At 48.0% G+C, this 17813-nt stretch overlaps 1 protein-coding gene across 1 annotated transcript in view; it reads left to right on the forward strand.

Moving 5' to 3' along the window:
- LOC140426812 (semaphorin-4B-like) overlaps positions 1 to 17813 on the forward strand; it is an 86928-nt gene that overhangs the window by 20504 nt on the left and 48611 nt on the right. The window contains exon 2 of the mRNA XM_072512017.1: positions 12300 to 12457. Coding sequence (XP_072368118.1) covers positions 12300 to 12457 — 158 coding nt within the window. The remainder of the gene's footprint in view (positions 1 to 12299; positions 12458 to 17813) is intronic.

Genomic DNA, 17813 nt, shown 5'->3' on the forward strand with positions numbered 1-17813 from the left:
CCCATTTGAATGAGGCCAATTATCTTCTGATGTCTTGTTCAGAGGGCAGGCCCAGATTTACCCCATTTGTCTGTCTCTGTCCTGTGTATTTGAGAATGGCTGTTTGACTTCTCATCAGGCCTCTCTGTTGGTCTGACTGTGGCTTTAATTTAAAATGTCCAATTCTGTATCGGGCCTAGAATTCCAGCTGTTGGCCATAACTGGCAAGCAGGGACTAACAATAATAAAGGTTTATTGATAATACTGAGAAGCTCTTAAATACTGCGTGTGTGCGTGCTCCCAGGGGATAACACCCGCAGTCTCGACACATGACCCTTTTTGTACTTGCGTCATCCCAGTGTCCACGTGACCATCCAGTCTAAAGGAAAGTGTCAGATGATACACTTCAGCAATAAGAATAGCAATAGAAACGCCTGGGGGAGGCGACATGTGACCTGCTAGTCCAATCAGGGATGGTTGTTGGGAATTCATTGAGACATGTTGGGACTTGTCCCAACAGTTGGACCCTCGGGATGAGTATGGAAAGACCGTTTTAAAGCACTCTGTAAATAGTTGTTTACAGTTGGAATAAATCGTTGTTTCTCATAAGTTAATTGGTGGAGCCAATTCTTGAAGTTATTTCAAATAGAAAAGTGGAGTCTTATTTAAAGGGCACAAAACGTATGAATGTCGATGTTCAGAGGGAGGTGGATGCACTCATGCAAGAATACAAGGTTAGCTCGCAGGTATGACAAGCAATTCGGAAAGAAAATGACCTTTTATTGCAAGGGGATTGGAGTGCAAGAAGAAAGAAGTCATGGTTGGTGAGACCACACTGGGAATACTGTGCACAGTTCATAGAATCATTGAATTTACAGTGCAGATGGCAGCCAATCGGTCCATTGAGTCTGCCCTAGCCCTTGGAAAGAGCACCCTACTCAAGCCCACGCCTCCACCCTATCCCAGTAACCCTACTTATAAGGGCAATTTATCATGGCCAATCCACCTCATCTGCACATCTTTGGACTGTGGGAGGAAACCGGAGCACCCTGAGGAAACCCACACAGACACGGGGAGAACGTGCAGACTCTGCACAGACAGTTATCCTATCCGGGAATCGAATCTGGGACCCTGGAGCTGTGAAGTGACTGCTAACCACTGTGCTACCGTGCTGACCAGTTATGTTCTTCATATCTGTGTTGGCAACGGTACAGTAAAGGGTGTTCCCTGAGATGAGGGGTTTGTCCTATGATGTGAGGCTGAGTAAATTGGGTCGATATTCCCTGGTATTTAGAAAATGAGAGGTGATTTCATTGAACCATGCAAGATCCTGAAGGGACTTGAAAAGGTACACTGAGAGATTGTTTCCCCTGGATGGGGAATCTAGAAACTAAGGGCACATTTCCAGATAAGGAGACGATTATTTAGGATTGAAATGAGGAGAAATCTCTTCACTAAAAGGGTTGTGAATATTTGAAATGATCTATCCGAGGCAGTTGTGGATCGTTGAACGTATTTAAGGCTGAGATAGACAGATTTTTAGTTTCTCTGAGTAGGGTTCAGGAAGAGCGGAGTTTTAAAAAATATATGTTTTTATTGGTGTTTAATGTAACAGTTACAGAATAGAAAAGTAAAAGAGTTGGGTTTCTCTTCTACAGATACATAAAGGGAAAAAGAGTAACTAGGGACAGAGTAGGGCCTATTAAGGATCAACAAGGACATCTATGTGCAGAGCCACAAGAGTTGGGTGAGATCCTGAATGAATATTTCTCATCGGTATTCACGGTGGAGAAAGGCATGGATGTTAGGAAACTAAGGGAAATAAATAGTGATGTCTTGAGAAGTGTGCATATTACAGAGGAGGAGGTGCTGGAAGTCTTAAAGCGCATCAAGGTAGATAAATCCCCGGGACCTGATGAAATGTATCCCAGGATGTTGTGGGAGGCTAGGGAGGAAATTGCGGGTCCCCTAACAGAGATATTTGAATCATCGGCAGCCACAGGTGAGGTGCCTGAAGATTGGAGAGTAGCGAATGTTGTGCCCTTGTTTAAGAAGGGCAGCAGGGAAAAGCCTGGGAACTACAGACCGGTGAGCCTAACGTCTGTAGTAGGTAAGTTGCTAGAAGGTATTCCGAGAGACAGGATCTACAAGCATTTAGAGAGGCAAGGACTGATTCGGGGCAGTCAGCATGGCTTTGTGCGTGGAAAATCATGTCTCACAAATTTGATTGAGTTTTTTGAGGGGGTGACCAAGAAGGTAGATGAGGGCAGTGCAGTAGACGTTGTCTACATGGACTTTAGCAAAGTCTTTGACAGGGTACCGCATGGTAGGTTGTTGCAGAAGGTTAAAGCTCACGGGATCCAGGGTGAGGTTGCCAATTGGATTTAAAATTGGCTGGACGACAGAAGGCAGAGGGTGGTGGTAGAGGGTTGTTTTTCAAACTGGAGGCCTGTGACCAGTGGTGTGCCTCAGGGATCGGTGCTGGGTCCACTGTTATTTGTGATTTATATTAATGATTTGGATGAGAATTTAGGAGGCATGGTTAGTAAGTTTGCAGATGACACCAAGATTGGTGGCACAGTGGATAGTGAAGAAGGTTATCTAGGATTGCAACGGGATCTTGATCAATTAGGCCAGTGGGCCGACGAATGGCAGATGGAGTTTAATTTAGATAAATATGAGGTGATGCATTTTGGCAGATCGAATCAGGCCAGGACCTACTCAGTTAATGGTATGGCGTTGGGGAGAGTTATAGAACAAAGAGATCTAGGAGTACAGGTTCAAAGCTCCTTGAAGGTGGAGTCGCAGGTGGACAGGGTGGTGAAGAAGGCATTCGGCATGCTTGATTTCATTGGTCAGAACATTGAATACAGGAGTTGGGACGTCTTGTTGAAGTTGTACAAGACATTGGTACGGCCACACTTGGAATACTGTGTGCAGTTCTGGTCACCCTATTATAGAAAGGATATTATTAAACTAGAAAGAGTGCAGAAAAGATTTACTAGGATGTTACCGGGACTTGATGGTTTGAGTTATAAGGAGAGGCTGGATAGACTGGGACTTTTTCCCCTGGAGCGTAGGAGGCTTAGGGGTGATCTTATAGAGGTCTATAAAATAATGAGGGGCATAGATAAGGTAGATAGTCAACATCTTTCCCCAAAGGTAGGGGAGTCTAAAACTAGAGGGCATAGGTTTAAGGTGAGAGGGGAGAGATTCAGAAAGGCCCAGAGGGGCAATTTCTTCACTCAGAGGGTAGTGAGTGTCTGGAATGGGCTGCCAGAGGTAGTAGTAGAGGCGGGTACAATTGTGTCTTTTAAAAAGCATTTAGATAGTTACATGGGTAAGATGGGTATAGAGGGTTATGGGCCAAGTGCGGGCAACTGGGACTAGCTTCATGGTAAAAACTGGGCGGAATGGACTGGTTGGGCCGAAGGGCCTGTTTCCATGCTGTAAACTTCTATGATTCTGTGATTCTCACGTAGGGTACTATACAATGGCAAAAGAAAAACTGTACATAGGTCAGAAAAACCAGTCTTGAGTCTCCCCGCTGTCACCATAGCCGTGACTGCGGTCCTGATGATGGATAATATTAACATTTGGCCATCCGTGTTTGCTTTTTACACTGGTTTGTCGGGTTCCGCTGGGGCCCCTGCCGCTTGGCAGTAGGTGTTGTCCCCAGTTTCCCCCTTCTGTGTCTTGATGTGGTTGGGGTTCGTCCCCTTGCACGCCTTGACTTCTTTCCACTGTCGGGGGGGGGGGGGGGGGGGGGGGGGGGGAGGTCCCACTCTCCCCTCCCCCTTGGTCGACAAGTCTTCGACGGAGGGTGGGTCTGCTTGTTACCCTTTTTCTTCCTGTGCTCCCTCCAGTAAATGACCCCCCCTCCGAATTACTTCCCTGTATCTCTCTAGCTCCCCTCTCTCTGGGTGGCTATCCCTATGCCCCCCCCCCCCCCCCCCCCCCCCGCCCCGCACTGCCAGGCTGGCTGTGAACAGGTCTGTAAATAGCTTTTGAAATTGTTCCATGTGATGTGAAATCTTTACTTGGACCCTCTTGTTTCAAATTAGATTTTCTCTCGCCTCAGGAATTCGGCCAGACCTGAGAGCTATGCCGAGGCCTGGGGTGGTGCTGCCAACTTCCAAGCAGAAGTCTCCGCCTGGCGATCAGCGAGGCAAATGTCAGGGTGTCCGTCCCTTTCCCTGTGCAGACCTCTGGGTGCTCCGATGCCCCGAAGACTGCCACAGATGGGCATGGCTCCATCTCGACTCCTGCCACCTTGGAGTTGGCCTCGAAGAAGGCTGTCCAGAATTCCCTGAGTCTGGAGCAGGACCAGAACATGTGGGTGTGGTTGGCCGGCCCCTACCACCCCGGCACCTCCCGCACCTATCCTCCACCTCAGGGAAGAACCCGCACATGCATGTTTTGGTGAGGTGCGTTCCATGCACGCTGAATCAGGCTTAGCCCGGCGTAGGAGGAGGTGGAGTGACTCTGTGAAGTGCCTCAATCCAGAGTCCTCCCCTTATCTTCATGCCCAGTTCCTTCCCCCACTTTTGTCTGGTCTCGTCCAGTGGAGTCCTGACCTTTTCTGTGAGACTCCTGTATATGTTGCTGCATTTGTCCCCTAACCAGTCCAGCCCTACCATCGTGTCCAGAAATGTGTGTGTGGGTTTCTGGGAAACGTTTTTGTCTCCTTGGGGAGGAAGTTACGCAGCCCCAAATACCTGAGCTTCTTCCCTTTCTGGAGTTGGAGCTTCCCTGTGAGTTCCCCCAGAGTCGCCAGTCTGTCGTGTGCATACATGTCCTCAACAGGCAGCGTCTCTCTGTCCCCCACCCTCCCCCCACGTCCCAAAGGTAGTGTCCATCCCTGCCAGCACGAACCTGTGGTTGTTGCAGAGGAGGAACTAACATTTTTCAATTTATAAAATACAGAATAGAAAATAAACAAATTTACATACATCAACCATTAAAAAAAAAAAGAACATCCACCAGACATACCCCACTTTACAAAACCTATCTCCCCCCCCTCCCCCCCCAACAACTGACGGTGACCAATTCTTTGAAATAAGCAATAAATGTTGTCAGCTCCAATAGAACTCCTCGACTGCTCCCCTCACAGTAGACTTAACTTTCTCCAGGTATAAGAACTCCATCAGATCCCCCAACCGTACAGAGGCGCTGGGTGGAGATGGAGACCTCCACCCCAGCAGAACTCGCCTCTGGGCAATCGGCGAGGCGAAGGCCTGGACATCTGCCCCGCACCCTTCTGCAGCTCTGACGAATCCGACACCCAAAATATGGCCACGAAAAGACCGGACTTCAGCTCAATATTCAAAATCACTGACATGGTGCTAAAGAAGGAGACCCAAAACCCCACAAGCTTGGGGAAGAGAGGAGCTAATGCAGAAGATCACTCATGGTTACATATTAAGTTGGCTGGAGGTGCTACATGGATTCTCATGCAAAATATAAACTCCCCAGCAAGTTATTTTTGGCAGTATGTCAAAGAAAACAGTGACAACTTGGGTGGTTTGCATAAATTCAAAAGAAATAGGACACTCTCATCTAGTAAGAGATTAAGTATGTCTAAGCGGAAAGCATCCTTACATGAGATTTTAATCAACTCAATCTGGACTTGGATTGCTCAAATGAGCTGGAGTCTGAACTTCTAACATGAGAAACAAATATTTTTTGAATCATGCATTAGTGATGCAAAGATGTCTGGACATGGGAATGGTAAGTGACCTCCATACCTCAGTGGGAACATAAGTAGTTGCACCCTTAGCTGACTGCAGCCATAACATTCTTGATTTGATGCATTCACTTTTGTGTATGCATATGTAAAATTGGCATATACAGCTGCCGCAGGTTAATGACTGGTCAGACTTCAGTTGGCTGGTGGAGTGAGCACCACATTCATTCATCTGCATCACATGAATGCCCATTGAAACAGCTGCCTGCGGTGTCCTGTCCGGCCTTCCAATCTTGCGTCACGTCAGGGTATGCGAAGGGACTCATGCAGCCACTGCAACAAAATTCAACTGGGGGTGGGGGTAATGGCCTGACAAAGGCAAGAGGGCCAATGTGGAAGGAGGCTTGTGTAAGGAACTGGATGGGGGGCGTGGGGGGGGGGGGGGGGGGGGAGGGGGCGCAGAACTCATGCTGGCAGGCAGAGGGCCAAGGAGGTGGAGAAAGATGGCGAACAATGGAAGGCTGAGGAAAGATCAAGGAAGCTGGAACCTGCCAAGGCTGCTTGAAAGGCTCACAAAACAGGGGGTCATCATTTACTGGAAGGGGATGCACAAACACACCAGATGCGGTGGGTAGAGGTCCATGTGGGGGACTGGCGCCTCACAGGTGATGGGCTCGGGGGAAGGTTGGTTGAATGAAGGAACAGACTATTTGAGGCTGCTAGCCTTTTCCCTCTGGGTTGCAGACATCCTGGGCGAAATTCTCCTACCCGCCCCACCACATTTCTGCCCCGACCGGCTGGCGGGAGTCTCCGTAACACCGGCCGGTCAATGGGGTTTCCCATTGTGGGGCAGCCCCACGCCGTCGGGAAACCCCCGGGCGCCGGCAAAACGGAGACTCCCGCCGGCGGAGAATGACGCCCCCTGTGTGGTCTGGTGAAGACAGGTGGGCTGGAGAGTGATGTGAGTGTGTTTAAATACGGCACTAGGACCCTTGAACCAACCAGATGATGGCAGTCCACCAGGTGAATCTGCGGGGAAGTCACCTGTGCATAATTAATAAGGTTCCAAGCACAGAATCTGGCAATGACGAGCTTCCGGCCCACAATCGGCCTGCTTTTCTTATCAGGCAGGATTTCTGTTGCCATGGACCTCAATCACAGGGAAGGCCCAACAATGGCTAATTAAGTGGCTTGAAGGGCACTTGGCCTCATGGGTCTTCCCAAAGAAACTTTCGGAAGTTCTCCGCCGGTTTTCCGACCAGTGGGCAGGAATCACATGGCCCACAAATTCCCGGCTCTGAGTTCTAATATAGTTCTCCTCTGGATTTTCAGCCACTTTATTGAAATCAGTGAGTCAGACTTGGGTATGGTCACACAGCAGCAGAACCTTGGTATCTTGTGTGAATTTAATCTATGATGATTGCTGGACCTTTCAACTCTTTGGGGATTTCACAATCAAGCCTACCCCTATCCTCATCCCAAGTGATCAAGGCATTACAGTGGGAAACAAGATCTTGGCTAATTTAACGTCCTTTGTCTCAGGAATCCTTATAAACACATGTAGACATTATAACAAGATGTCAGGGCATTATGTCCATCCAGTCTATGGCTGTGTTCACTGATCATACAAGCAACTAACTCTAATTGCATCTACCCAGCCTGTTCCTGACATAATCTTTTCCTTTATCCACTTCTTCAAGCTAATACTGAACATTGACACCTGCCTCAACCTCCTGGAAAATAATATTACAGCCTCACAATTCTGGGTGAAGAGTTTGCTGCTGCCTTCTATTATGAATATGTTGCATTTAATTTTGTATCTACGCTCTCATCACAGATCCTTCAACTACAGAAAATAATCTGCTTTTATTGACTCATATGCTCCATTGCACCCATACCCACAACACAAACCCTGGCAGAGCAATTGTGTGAGTTTTACTATTTCACTGATACCAGAAAAGGCCATTTCGAACTGGATTTTCGACAACTGAGCAGCTAAAAGCAGTTATAAAAAGATTGCAACCTGGTTATTGAGGAGCTGTGTTCAGACTGACTGACTACAGCATCCAGTGCCACATGTTCCCCGATGGAATGGATTCAAAGTTTAAACAGGCGTTCAAACACACTGCTTTCCCCAGAGCCCCATTGGAGATCAGAGTTTAATTCCCTGTCTGATCTAGATTCCTATCCAGTTCTCTCGGGACATTTGATGTGCTGCTCCTCCCAGGAACTGCATTAGTAACTGTCCAGTTATCTTGCCTGCTGCAGCTGTATTTCAAATGGGCTGCAACAGACTTGACAAATGTCCAAAGAAAAATCTGACACTTTCCATTACATATTTGTCTCTTAGAATTCTTCAGTGTAAAACTGCAATGGTGTGTGCTATACAAAAGATGTGGGCAAAAGTTCAACTTGATCCCAAGCTTGTCTGATGTCAATGAGAGTTCAATATTCTTGCAAGAATGTGTTTTCTATAACATAATGAATGCATGTGCATAAAGTGACAGCTATTACATGCTGGCAGGATGTGGATTTGAAAAACAGCTGTTATAGGAAATAAAAACGTCTCCATTGTGTGAATGGCAGTCCCTATCCACACTGGTTCTCGGAACAGTTATCAGAGGACCATACATGGATTCTATTTGTTGGACTGCTTTCCTGTACTTTTTATTTGGTAAACAGCAGAGTACACAGACATCAGTTGCAGCAACCACTGAAGTAAATCTTAATGAGCACACCGTACACAATCTGAGATGAATTAATCAGTCAAGTCCATATAGTCCCGACAGGGCAGAAGGAGGCCATTCGGCCCATCAGGTCTGCACTGACCCTCCGGAAGTCATACCACATGATCCTACCATGATTGTATTATTATTACATTTCTAATTCACTATAAGACCTTCAATATATCATACTACATCATTGCAGCCTCACCACATTAAGCAGTGATTTACTCAAAACTCATACCAACTCGACATCTCAAGCAGCCAAACCGACACTTAAATCACAAAACATCAAAAGACACGTAAAAATGGCATCAGCTGAACATGGAGACAGAAAGATGTACGTAGTCCATTTTAATCTCTTACAGTGATGCTATTGCCATAATTACATTGTCAACTTGTTACTTCAATCACTTTATTACCATAAACACAGTGACCAGAACAAGATCTCGCCAGACCATCAAGACATAAAGTGGATATCTTTCTGTGGTGGATGTCTGTGTGGTGCATGTCCGTGTCTGTGTGGTTGGTGTGTATGTAGTGTATTGTGTGTGCGGTGTGTTTGTGTGCTGTGGCATATGTGGGGCGTGTGACTGTGATCTATGTGTGTGCTTCTGTGGTGTGTGTGCTTCTGTGTGTGCTTCTGTGGTGTGTGTGTAATTGTAGTGTGTGGTGCGTGGTGTGTTTGTGTGTGTGCGGTGCATGTGGTATGCGGTACGGTGTGTTCTGTGTGTAAACCATCACTGTATTCAGTGCACTATCATTCTCCAGTCATTAATAATTTGACAGTTGTGATTTTCACAATTTCTCCTGATCTGAGTCTTGAGTGGGATCCAATTAGGTGTCATTGACTGTAACCAGAACAAATTCCTTTCCACACCCTCAAGAAAAGAATAAATAGTGAACACAAATTCCATCAATTGATTGTTGCCTTCACCCTGCTTCAAAAAACAACCCTGTCCAACAGAGTTGAAAGCTGTTTAAACTGCTCATGTTCTGATGCCACAAACAACCCAAGGCATTGATATATCTGGGTAGTGCGAGCTCACATTCTCACTGTATTGATTGCGATTTTTGAATCTAGTTAGTTACCAGGAATATACTTACTGAGTGTAGTATGGGAAGTACATGTGTATAATTACACATGGATCATGTAACTATTGTACCTTTGTTATGTTCCCAGTTGGTGTTACTACTAACGATTAGGGGCTGGTTTAGTACAGTGGGCTAAACAGCTGGCTTGTAATGCAGAGCAAGGCCAGCAGCGCGGGTTCACTGTCTGTGCGGAATCTGCACATTCTCCCCGTGTCTGCGTGGGTTTCCTCCGGGTGTTCCGGTTTCATCCCACAGTCCAAAGACGTGCAGCTTAGTGGATTGGCCATGACAAATTGCCCTTAGTGACCAAAAAAAGGTTAGGAGAGGTTATTGGGTTACGGGGATAGGGCGGAGGTGAAGGCTTAAGTGGGTCGGTGCAGACTCGATGGGCCAATGGCCTCCTCCTGCACTGTGTGTTCTATGAGTAACGGCCCAGAATGGAACCCTGGCTCAGAAGACCATATTGTTTTACTATTTTTAGAAAACATGGAGGAAATGTGGAGGAACAGAATCACAGGACAGCCAATTAGTTTTTAGTTAAAAGGAAAAAGAATGTATTAAACTCAAAAGGTTTGATTATAATACAATATGTGGGCGATTCTCCGATATTGAGGACAAGTGTTCACGCGGTCGTGAACGCTGTCGCGTTTCACGACGGCGCAAACAGGGCCCGGACACGACCTATTCTGCTTCCCACAAGGGGCCAGCACGGCACTGGAGCGGTTCACGCTGCTCCAGCGTCCTTACGCGGTGCCAAATGGTCGCCGCGCAAACCCAAGCATGCGCAGTTGGGCCGGGCCATCTTGCGCATGCGCGGAGAAGTCTTACGCACGCCGGCCCCTCACCAACATGGAGCCGGTGTTCTGGTGCGCGGAAGCAGGTGGGGCCCGGGGAGGGGGGCGGGGGGGGGGAGAGGCCAGCCCGCCGATCGGTGGGCCCCGATCGCGGGCCAGACCCCATCGGAGGCCACCCCCGTGAAGGAGCCCCCATTTCCCCCCCCTTCCACAGGCCGCCCCCCCAGTGTTCCCGCAGAGTTCCCGCCGGCAGCGACCAGGGGTGGACGGCGCCGGCAGGAAACTTTCGTGTCGTAGCGGCCGCTCGGCCCAGCCGGCCGGGGAATCGCCGCTCGCCGGTTCTCCGAGCGGCCTGGTGTGAATCGCGCGCCGCTGGTTTCCGGGGGGTGGGAGAATCGCGTGCGGGGGTCGGGGCGGCATGGCGCGATTCGCGCGGCGTCCCGGCAATTCTCCCACCTGCCGTTGGGGGGGGGGGGGGGGGGAGAATAGCGCCCATCGTCTTCACTCTGCTTTATCTTCACAAATGTACACCGATTTCAAGGATAACGACCCTCTCTGACACCGCACACACAATGCACTACATACACACAAACCACGCTGATGCAGGCACCAATTGCTCCACAATTATTTCAATGAACGTCTCACAAACTGCAATAAGACGCCACAAACTTTAGAACTTTATGGGCGGCATGGTTGCATGTTGCTACAAACATCTTTTTACTGCTCCAAGCTTTTATTTACTTTTCACGCCGTAAACCTCTAAGCACAATAGAAATACAGGGTGTGATTTTACCAAGATCTAACCAGATCTCCCGAGATGTTGTGATCTGGATTCTGCATTTACTGGGCGGGACCCAGTCTCGCACGGTTAAGTGAGTTGAAAACACACTTAACCATGCTGACGCCAGATTGAATGGCCACCTGGCATCTATTGGCCTCGCCGAGGAGAACATAGCCGGGCGCCATTAAGCACTAGCCCCACAAACGGGCCCAGGTGGAACGGCACATGGGGTCTCCCAGCCAATCGAAGGCTCCCGGATGGTCGGCCCTCGGGCGGGGTGGCACCATGGCACTGGTGCTGCCTGGGCACCATGGCACTGCCAGCCTAGCACCATGACAGTGCCACCCTGGCATTGTCACCTCTGTGCCAGCCTGGCACTGCCAGGGTGCCCAGGTTGCACTGCTATGTTGGCAGGGCATTGCCAGGGTGCCAGACTGGCATTTTGCCCATGCTGGGGATCGGGCCTGGGCATGCCCTGCGTATGTGAGTTGGGGTGGGGGGTGCTAGAGGAATCCCTAATAGGTGAATTGGGGCTGTCCGGGGTTGCATCGGGTGGTCGAGATATCAAGGCATGATTTTAAAATGGCGCCCTGATCTCGTCCTGCACTGAGCGGAACTCCCCATTGCAAGAAATTACGCTAAAGTGCGGCCTCTGGGGACGTTGCCTGCGGGGGCCCGAAATAGCAACAGAGTGCAGCGCCGGGAACTGCCCCGCTGCTCCCGCACAGAACAGACTCTGATTTTGTTTTGGCTTAGATCGGGCTCACAGTTTTAATTGGAACCAAAAATCCCCAGATGCAAACACCTTTGTTGAACATGAATCTACCTATAGGTTTACCCTTCCTTACACAGAAACACTAAATTATCCCACTTAAATCTATACCTTATTTCTAATATTTACTAATCCAAATGTAGTGCATCTAAAACTACCCATGCTTCCTGACAAGACATTTGTGTTCCTCTACCTATTGTAGCAGTGAGGAAATGTATGTGCACGCGCATGTGTGTTTGTGTGTGTGTAAATAGGTAAGGTAGATATCGTGTGCCTGCGTTTTGTCTAAACATTTTATTGCATTCAATGCAATAGCATTATCCAGTCATTCATAATTTCACAGTCATGCATTAGCATTAAAATGGCAGACCAGGTTCACAAGCACTAGCTGAAGGGAAGTTCTGTTGATACTTTTAATTCAACAGGCTGTAAAGGATTATTCTCACAAGCTTCTTTCTTTGTCCTGCAGACCTCCACGCACCCATAATCCATCGCTTCTCAAAGGAGCACGTATCCGATTACAGGACATTCCTGCTAGGAAGTAGGGAGAACACGTTGTATGTGGGCGCCAGAGGCACCATCTTTGCTCTTAATCTTACCTTGGTCACCCAAGAGGTTACGGCAGTGGTGAGTAAGCTGTGGTTCTTGATCATCGTGCACCTGTGGAATGGAAGGGATTCTATGCCTGTCAAAATTCCTGTTAATTGTGGGGAGCTTGGCTGGTGTATTTGTAATTTTTGCCTGAATCCATCAATTTAAACAAAAAGATTCCAGATTTTCTTCAGCTAAGCCTTGGGGAAACGGTGGCGTTGCAATGATATCACTGGATCAATAATCCAGAGTTCCAGGCCAATGCTCTGAGGGGCACGAGTTCAAATCTAACCATGGCAGCTGGTGGAATTTGAATTTAATTAATAAAATCTGGAATATAAAGTTAGTCTCCGTATTGAAGCTATTATCAATTGTTGTAAAGTGCCATCGCTTTATTGATGCCCTTTCGGGAAGGAAGTCTGCCATCCTTACATGGTCTGGCCTACATGTGACTCCAGACCCAGAGTAATATGAAATCACCTCGCATCCACTTGTTCAAAGGCAATTGGGATGGGTAGCAAATGTTGGCCTTGCCAGTGATGCCAGTGCCCGATGAAAGAATAAAGAAAGCACCCAGCTTCTACCAATTCCTCGTTGATCACTGAAAAGTGTGTGAGGAGTAAAATCTCATCATTTTTCTATTTATTTGCTAATGGGTACACTCTTGTTCCCACTGGCAAGCCACCATGAAGTCCTAAGGAAGGATTGCTCACTTTCTCTCGGGAGATTTTGGGAATTAACTTTTCATCAGCGACGAAACTTTAAAAAGCAGAAGCTGAAAGGGATTATTTCCTAAACCATGTGTAAATTTGAGTAGGGTAAATAAAACTGGAGAGATTCATGCATAATTCAAAGACTGGTGTGGGAGAAATGGGTTTTGATTTATGGGGGCCTGACACCAGTACTGGGGAAAGTAGGAACTGTACCATTCAGGGTGGTCTTCGCCTGAGCCGTGCTGGGACCTGTGTTCTGGTGAGTTGTATAACTAGGGTGGCAGATAAAGCTTTAAACTAAATGGTGGGGGGAAGGAATCATGGTAGCGGGGATGTGCAGATGAAAAGGAAACAATGAGGGAACAGTCCGTCCAGCCCGACCCCATAGCCCACCTCCTGGCCAACCCCGCTACTCCTCCCGGCCCTGGCAGAAGCCCCTTGGCAAGCGGCACAACTATCAGCAAACTATGGCGATGTTGGACACTTTCTGTACCCCCTCTCCCTCCCTCAGCAGCCGCCATGCGGTTTCACGATTTTTAAAAGCACAAGTGAACTACGCCGTTAGGAACTCGCCCCATCAGAGGAGGACGATCGCGGAGGACCTGGAGAATACTGGCTCGGGCCCCCTAATGATATGCAAACAGTGTTTACTGTGCGTGCGTTCCAGACCGCATTGGCAACACTGTCGAGGTGATGGAGAATTGCGATTTGGCGTTAAATCAGCGCCCACCATGATTTTGGCGTCGGAACCAATTCTCCGCATCCAATCGCGTTTCGCGATTTTGGCGTCAGCAGAGAATCCCGCCCTGTATGTTGTCAAGACACAGTTAGATAAAGCACCTTTTTTTCAGGGGCAATTTACCGTGGCCAATCCACCTACCCTGCACATTTTTGGATTGTGGGGTTGAGACTCACGCAGGCGTGGGGAGAATAAGCAAACTCCACACGGACAGTGACGCGGGGCTGGGATAGAAATTGGGTCTTCAAGTCTGTGAGGCAGCAATGTTAACCACTGTACCACCGTGCCGCCGCTTAGATATAGCACTTGGGGGAGGGGGATTAAAGGGTATGGGGGGAAGGCAGGATTAGGTTATTGAGTTGGATGATGACCATGATCATAATGAACGGCGGAACAGGCTCGAGGGCCGAATGGCCTCCTCTTGCTGCTATTTTTTATATTTCTCTGTTCATATCCCCTATATTTCTTATCTTCCCACCTTGCATAGAACAGTACTGAATCATGTCTCTAAGTAAGTCCATTACTACAGCTTCTCTCTACTTCAATGGAAGCCATTCATGTCAATTTACAGACAAGAGGTTTTGGACTTTCTCTTGTTTACACTCTCAGGCCCATTGCACTGTTGGGACCTTTCAGGGCAGCAGAGACAGAATACTGTTGTCCTGCCACCAACAGCTGGGTCAACTCAGTCCCATGATTTATTTAAAAAAAACAGTTTTTAAACAATGTGCCTCTTTGTTTCTCCTTCACATACTTCTGGATCATCATCCTGTGTGTGAATTCTGAGTAACTATCAGTTGCAAAAAGGGAAAATAAGCCAGTGAGCTGTGCTCAAACTGTGAGCGAATAAGAGAGGGGAATGAATTCTTAGCAAATTAGTTTTTTAGAATTATTGGCCCAAATGGCAGAACTGGGGATGGGGGGGGGGGGGGGGGGGGGGCAGGGGGGGGAAGAAGCAGTGTAAAACAAAGGGAAACGATCAGACAAAAGACTACTAGTCCAACCAGTCTAGCCACTTGGTTTACCTTTTACTGGCCCCTTAAGAGATTGCTGATATTTTTCCAGAATATGAAACTTTTCAGATTTCTCGAACCAGAAATATTTCTCTTCACAACATTTTTGGGATGGGGAGAAGCTCGCATGGTATTGGTTCTCTAGTGCTGCGTATGCGGGGCCCTTCTTGCTAATAATTTCTCTGTTTGATTCCATATTTACCTCAGTTTTCCGTACCTTGAATCAAAGCTCCTGGTTTTTGTAATTTGCATATGGCAGGGAAAATTAATCTGTTAATGGAAACCTTTGACACAGAAGGAGGCCATTTGACTCGCTGCGTCCATACTGGATCTTTTATTTAGAGAATTACAAAACTGATCCCACTACCCCATTCTCGCCTCGCAACATATCTCTTCCTCTGCTTCAAAATATTTTTGTTTCAAAGATGCAGTAGCATCTATCTAAATCACTACGACTGTGGTAAAGCACTCCATAATATAATTGCCCTTCGCATAATTGCATTTCTCTTAACCGCTCTCTTTTCCCAAGCAATGAAGTAGTGTTTCACTGTTAAAACGGCTCACAATTTTAACACAACTGTGATTTGGTTGATGGTATTTTCGGCTCTGAGACTCTTCGGTTCTGAGTTCAAGTTTGGCTTCGCGCTTGAGGACAAATATCAAGGTTGACGCTCCTGTGCTACACTGAGGGGGTGCACACTGGAGCTGCTGTCTTTCAGATAAGACCTTAAACTGAGGCCCCATCTGCTTGTTTGGGTGGATATATAAATAATGTGTGGCACTGTTTTGAAGAGAAGCAGTGAAATTATCCCTTGTGTCTTGGCCAGTATTTATCCCTCAATCGATATCACAAGAAACACATCATCTGTTGGTTATTACTGCCGAGATAACTCAATAGCCGTAGTACTTGAGTAAATTCTGTGTCCAGAGCCCTTCATAGAGATGCTGCCACGTCTCTGACAGTGAATGCTGCTACCTGGGCATTGCCAGTGACTGGGGTGGCTTGCCCCCTCCACCAATCTCACATTCACACCTTGTCACATGTAAGGCCGTAGCTAAGGAAATGCATGGTGCACTCATCCTGGCCAGCCTCATGAGATCATTCCATCCATTTGTCAGGTTCGAGAGACTGTCTCTTGGCTACTGACCTCCCCTGTGATCTCCATCCAGGCTTGCTTTGTCTGGCTGGTTGGTCTCCTCCTCTTGTCCAGGGGAAAGAGGACCTGCTTTCCTGCCCAAGCAGCCTGAAGGAAAACCTTCAGGGAGGCATCGGAGAATCATGGGGACACCCAGATTCTTTCTCTGCATTGATTTGGCTGGTGCCTGAGTGGGACAAACATTTCAAAAGAGCATGCTGCCCTTTAAATAGGGCAACCAGCACCTGCAGAGGGCTTCCTTTTCCTTGCTATCATGATACCGGTTAAAGAGGAGGCCCTGGAACTTGGAGGCAGCGTGGGAGCCATTCCATAGCCAATAGTGAAAAGGAGCGGAGTCGCAAGAGAGTGAGAGGCCTCATGAATCATAACATGCGAGCCTCTGATGAACACAAGGCATAATATCCACAACTGGACACACAGAGCTCTATTCTAGAAGCAGTCTGAAGAATGTGATGGAATGCACATTAGCCTCTAATTAATCTTGTCTGCCCAGCAGGTCAAAGACAAAAGCAGACAGCTGCAATGACCGGGGGACTGGGACTTCCTCTGAGGAGAGGAGGAAACCTCTGAGGACGCACCATCACATCATTCCCCCGTACCCTCCCACCAGCACATCCATGGATTTTGCTCACAAGTAGATCCAAAGTGAACCTGTTGGTGAGCACATTGCAGGTGCGCCTAAGCTGTGCCAGTGCCATTGATACTCGGAGGACTGTAAGAGCCTTGGGCGATGCTGAGCCTCAGCCTGCTGATATGTTTCTGAGTCATCAACAAGGAGTTTCAGTGGCAATGCACAACTGCATTTGAGATGCAAGATCATCTGGTATAGCTTTCAGTGGCAATGCACAACTTGACATGGTTGATGGAGGAGTCCATCCAGGCCATGAGTACTGCCATAACACCAGTGTGTGTATGAGCTTGGCTTCCTCATCGAGACATTGGTGACCCTCATGGAGAGCCACACCAGTAAACCACCAGGGGGCTTTGAAGTTACATTTGGTCCTCCATGATATCGTCAACTCCCTGAACTCTGTGCAGCAACAGTTTGACAAAAAGATGCATGGCTCTTGGAGTCACTATCAGTCCTTGGCCTCCTCCAGTAAGCGTGTGATATAATGTTGCCTTGAAAAGGTGGAGGAATGGCAGCCTAGTGCATTTGAAGCTCCTCTCTGGGCACCCCTGCCATAGACGATGGCTCCTCCGGCTCCAGGATGAAAGAGGAAGCACCTGCTCACTCAGGAGGTCCCTGATATGACCGTTCCTCCAGACTTCAGGCAACCGGAGGATGAGCACGACGGTCTTTTGATAAGGTCATGGGCTGTAGGTTTAGCAGCGTGCCTCCACCGTATCCAACAGCCAGGGAAGCACCATGTTGGAGTGTGTAAAAGAGACTTCAAAAGAGCAGCTAGCTGCAGATGGGGTCATGGGTTACTAGTTTGTGAAAGCACGGCTTTTTGAAATTACTTACTCTCCAATAAATGTGGAATGTGGCCACGCAACAGGAATCTTTCTATTTCTTATAGGCCACTGGTTGTCAGCAGTACCCTAGTAGCCTCAAAAGAGGTAATGGGAAGGACATTACTGCATGAGCTCAATGCACAGCAAATGCACTCGATTTTCAGGCCCCCCCCCCTCCCTTTACATGGCTCCCCCTGCCTGCAGACACACTGGTGGACCCCCCCCCTCCCCCACTGTATAATCCTGCTCATTATATCTCCTCATCTGCCCCTGCATGTTGCCAATTAATGTGTAACATTGGACTGGGTCTCC

The sequence above is a fragment of the Scyliorhinus torazame genome, chromosome 7, assembly GCF_047496885.1.
Source record: "Scyliorhinus torazame isolate Kashiwa2021f chromosome 7, sScyTor2.1, whole genome shotgun sequence".
In the NCBI taxonomy this organism is placed as follows: domain Eukaryota; kingdom Metazoa; phylum Chordata; class Chondrichthyes; order Carcharhiniformes; family Scyliorhinidae; genus Scyliorhinus; species Scyliorhinus torazame.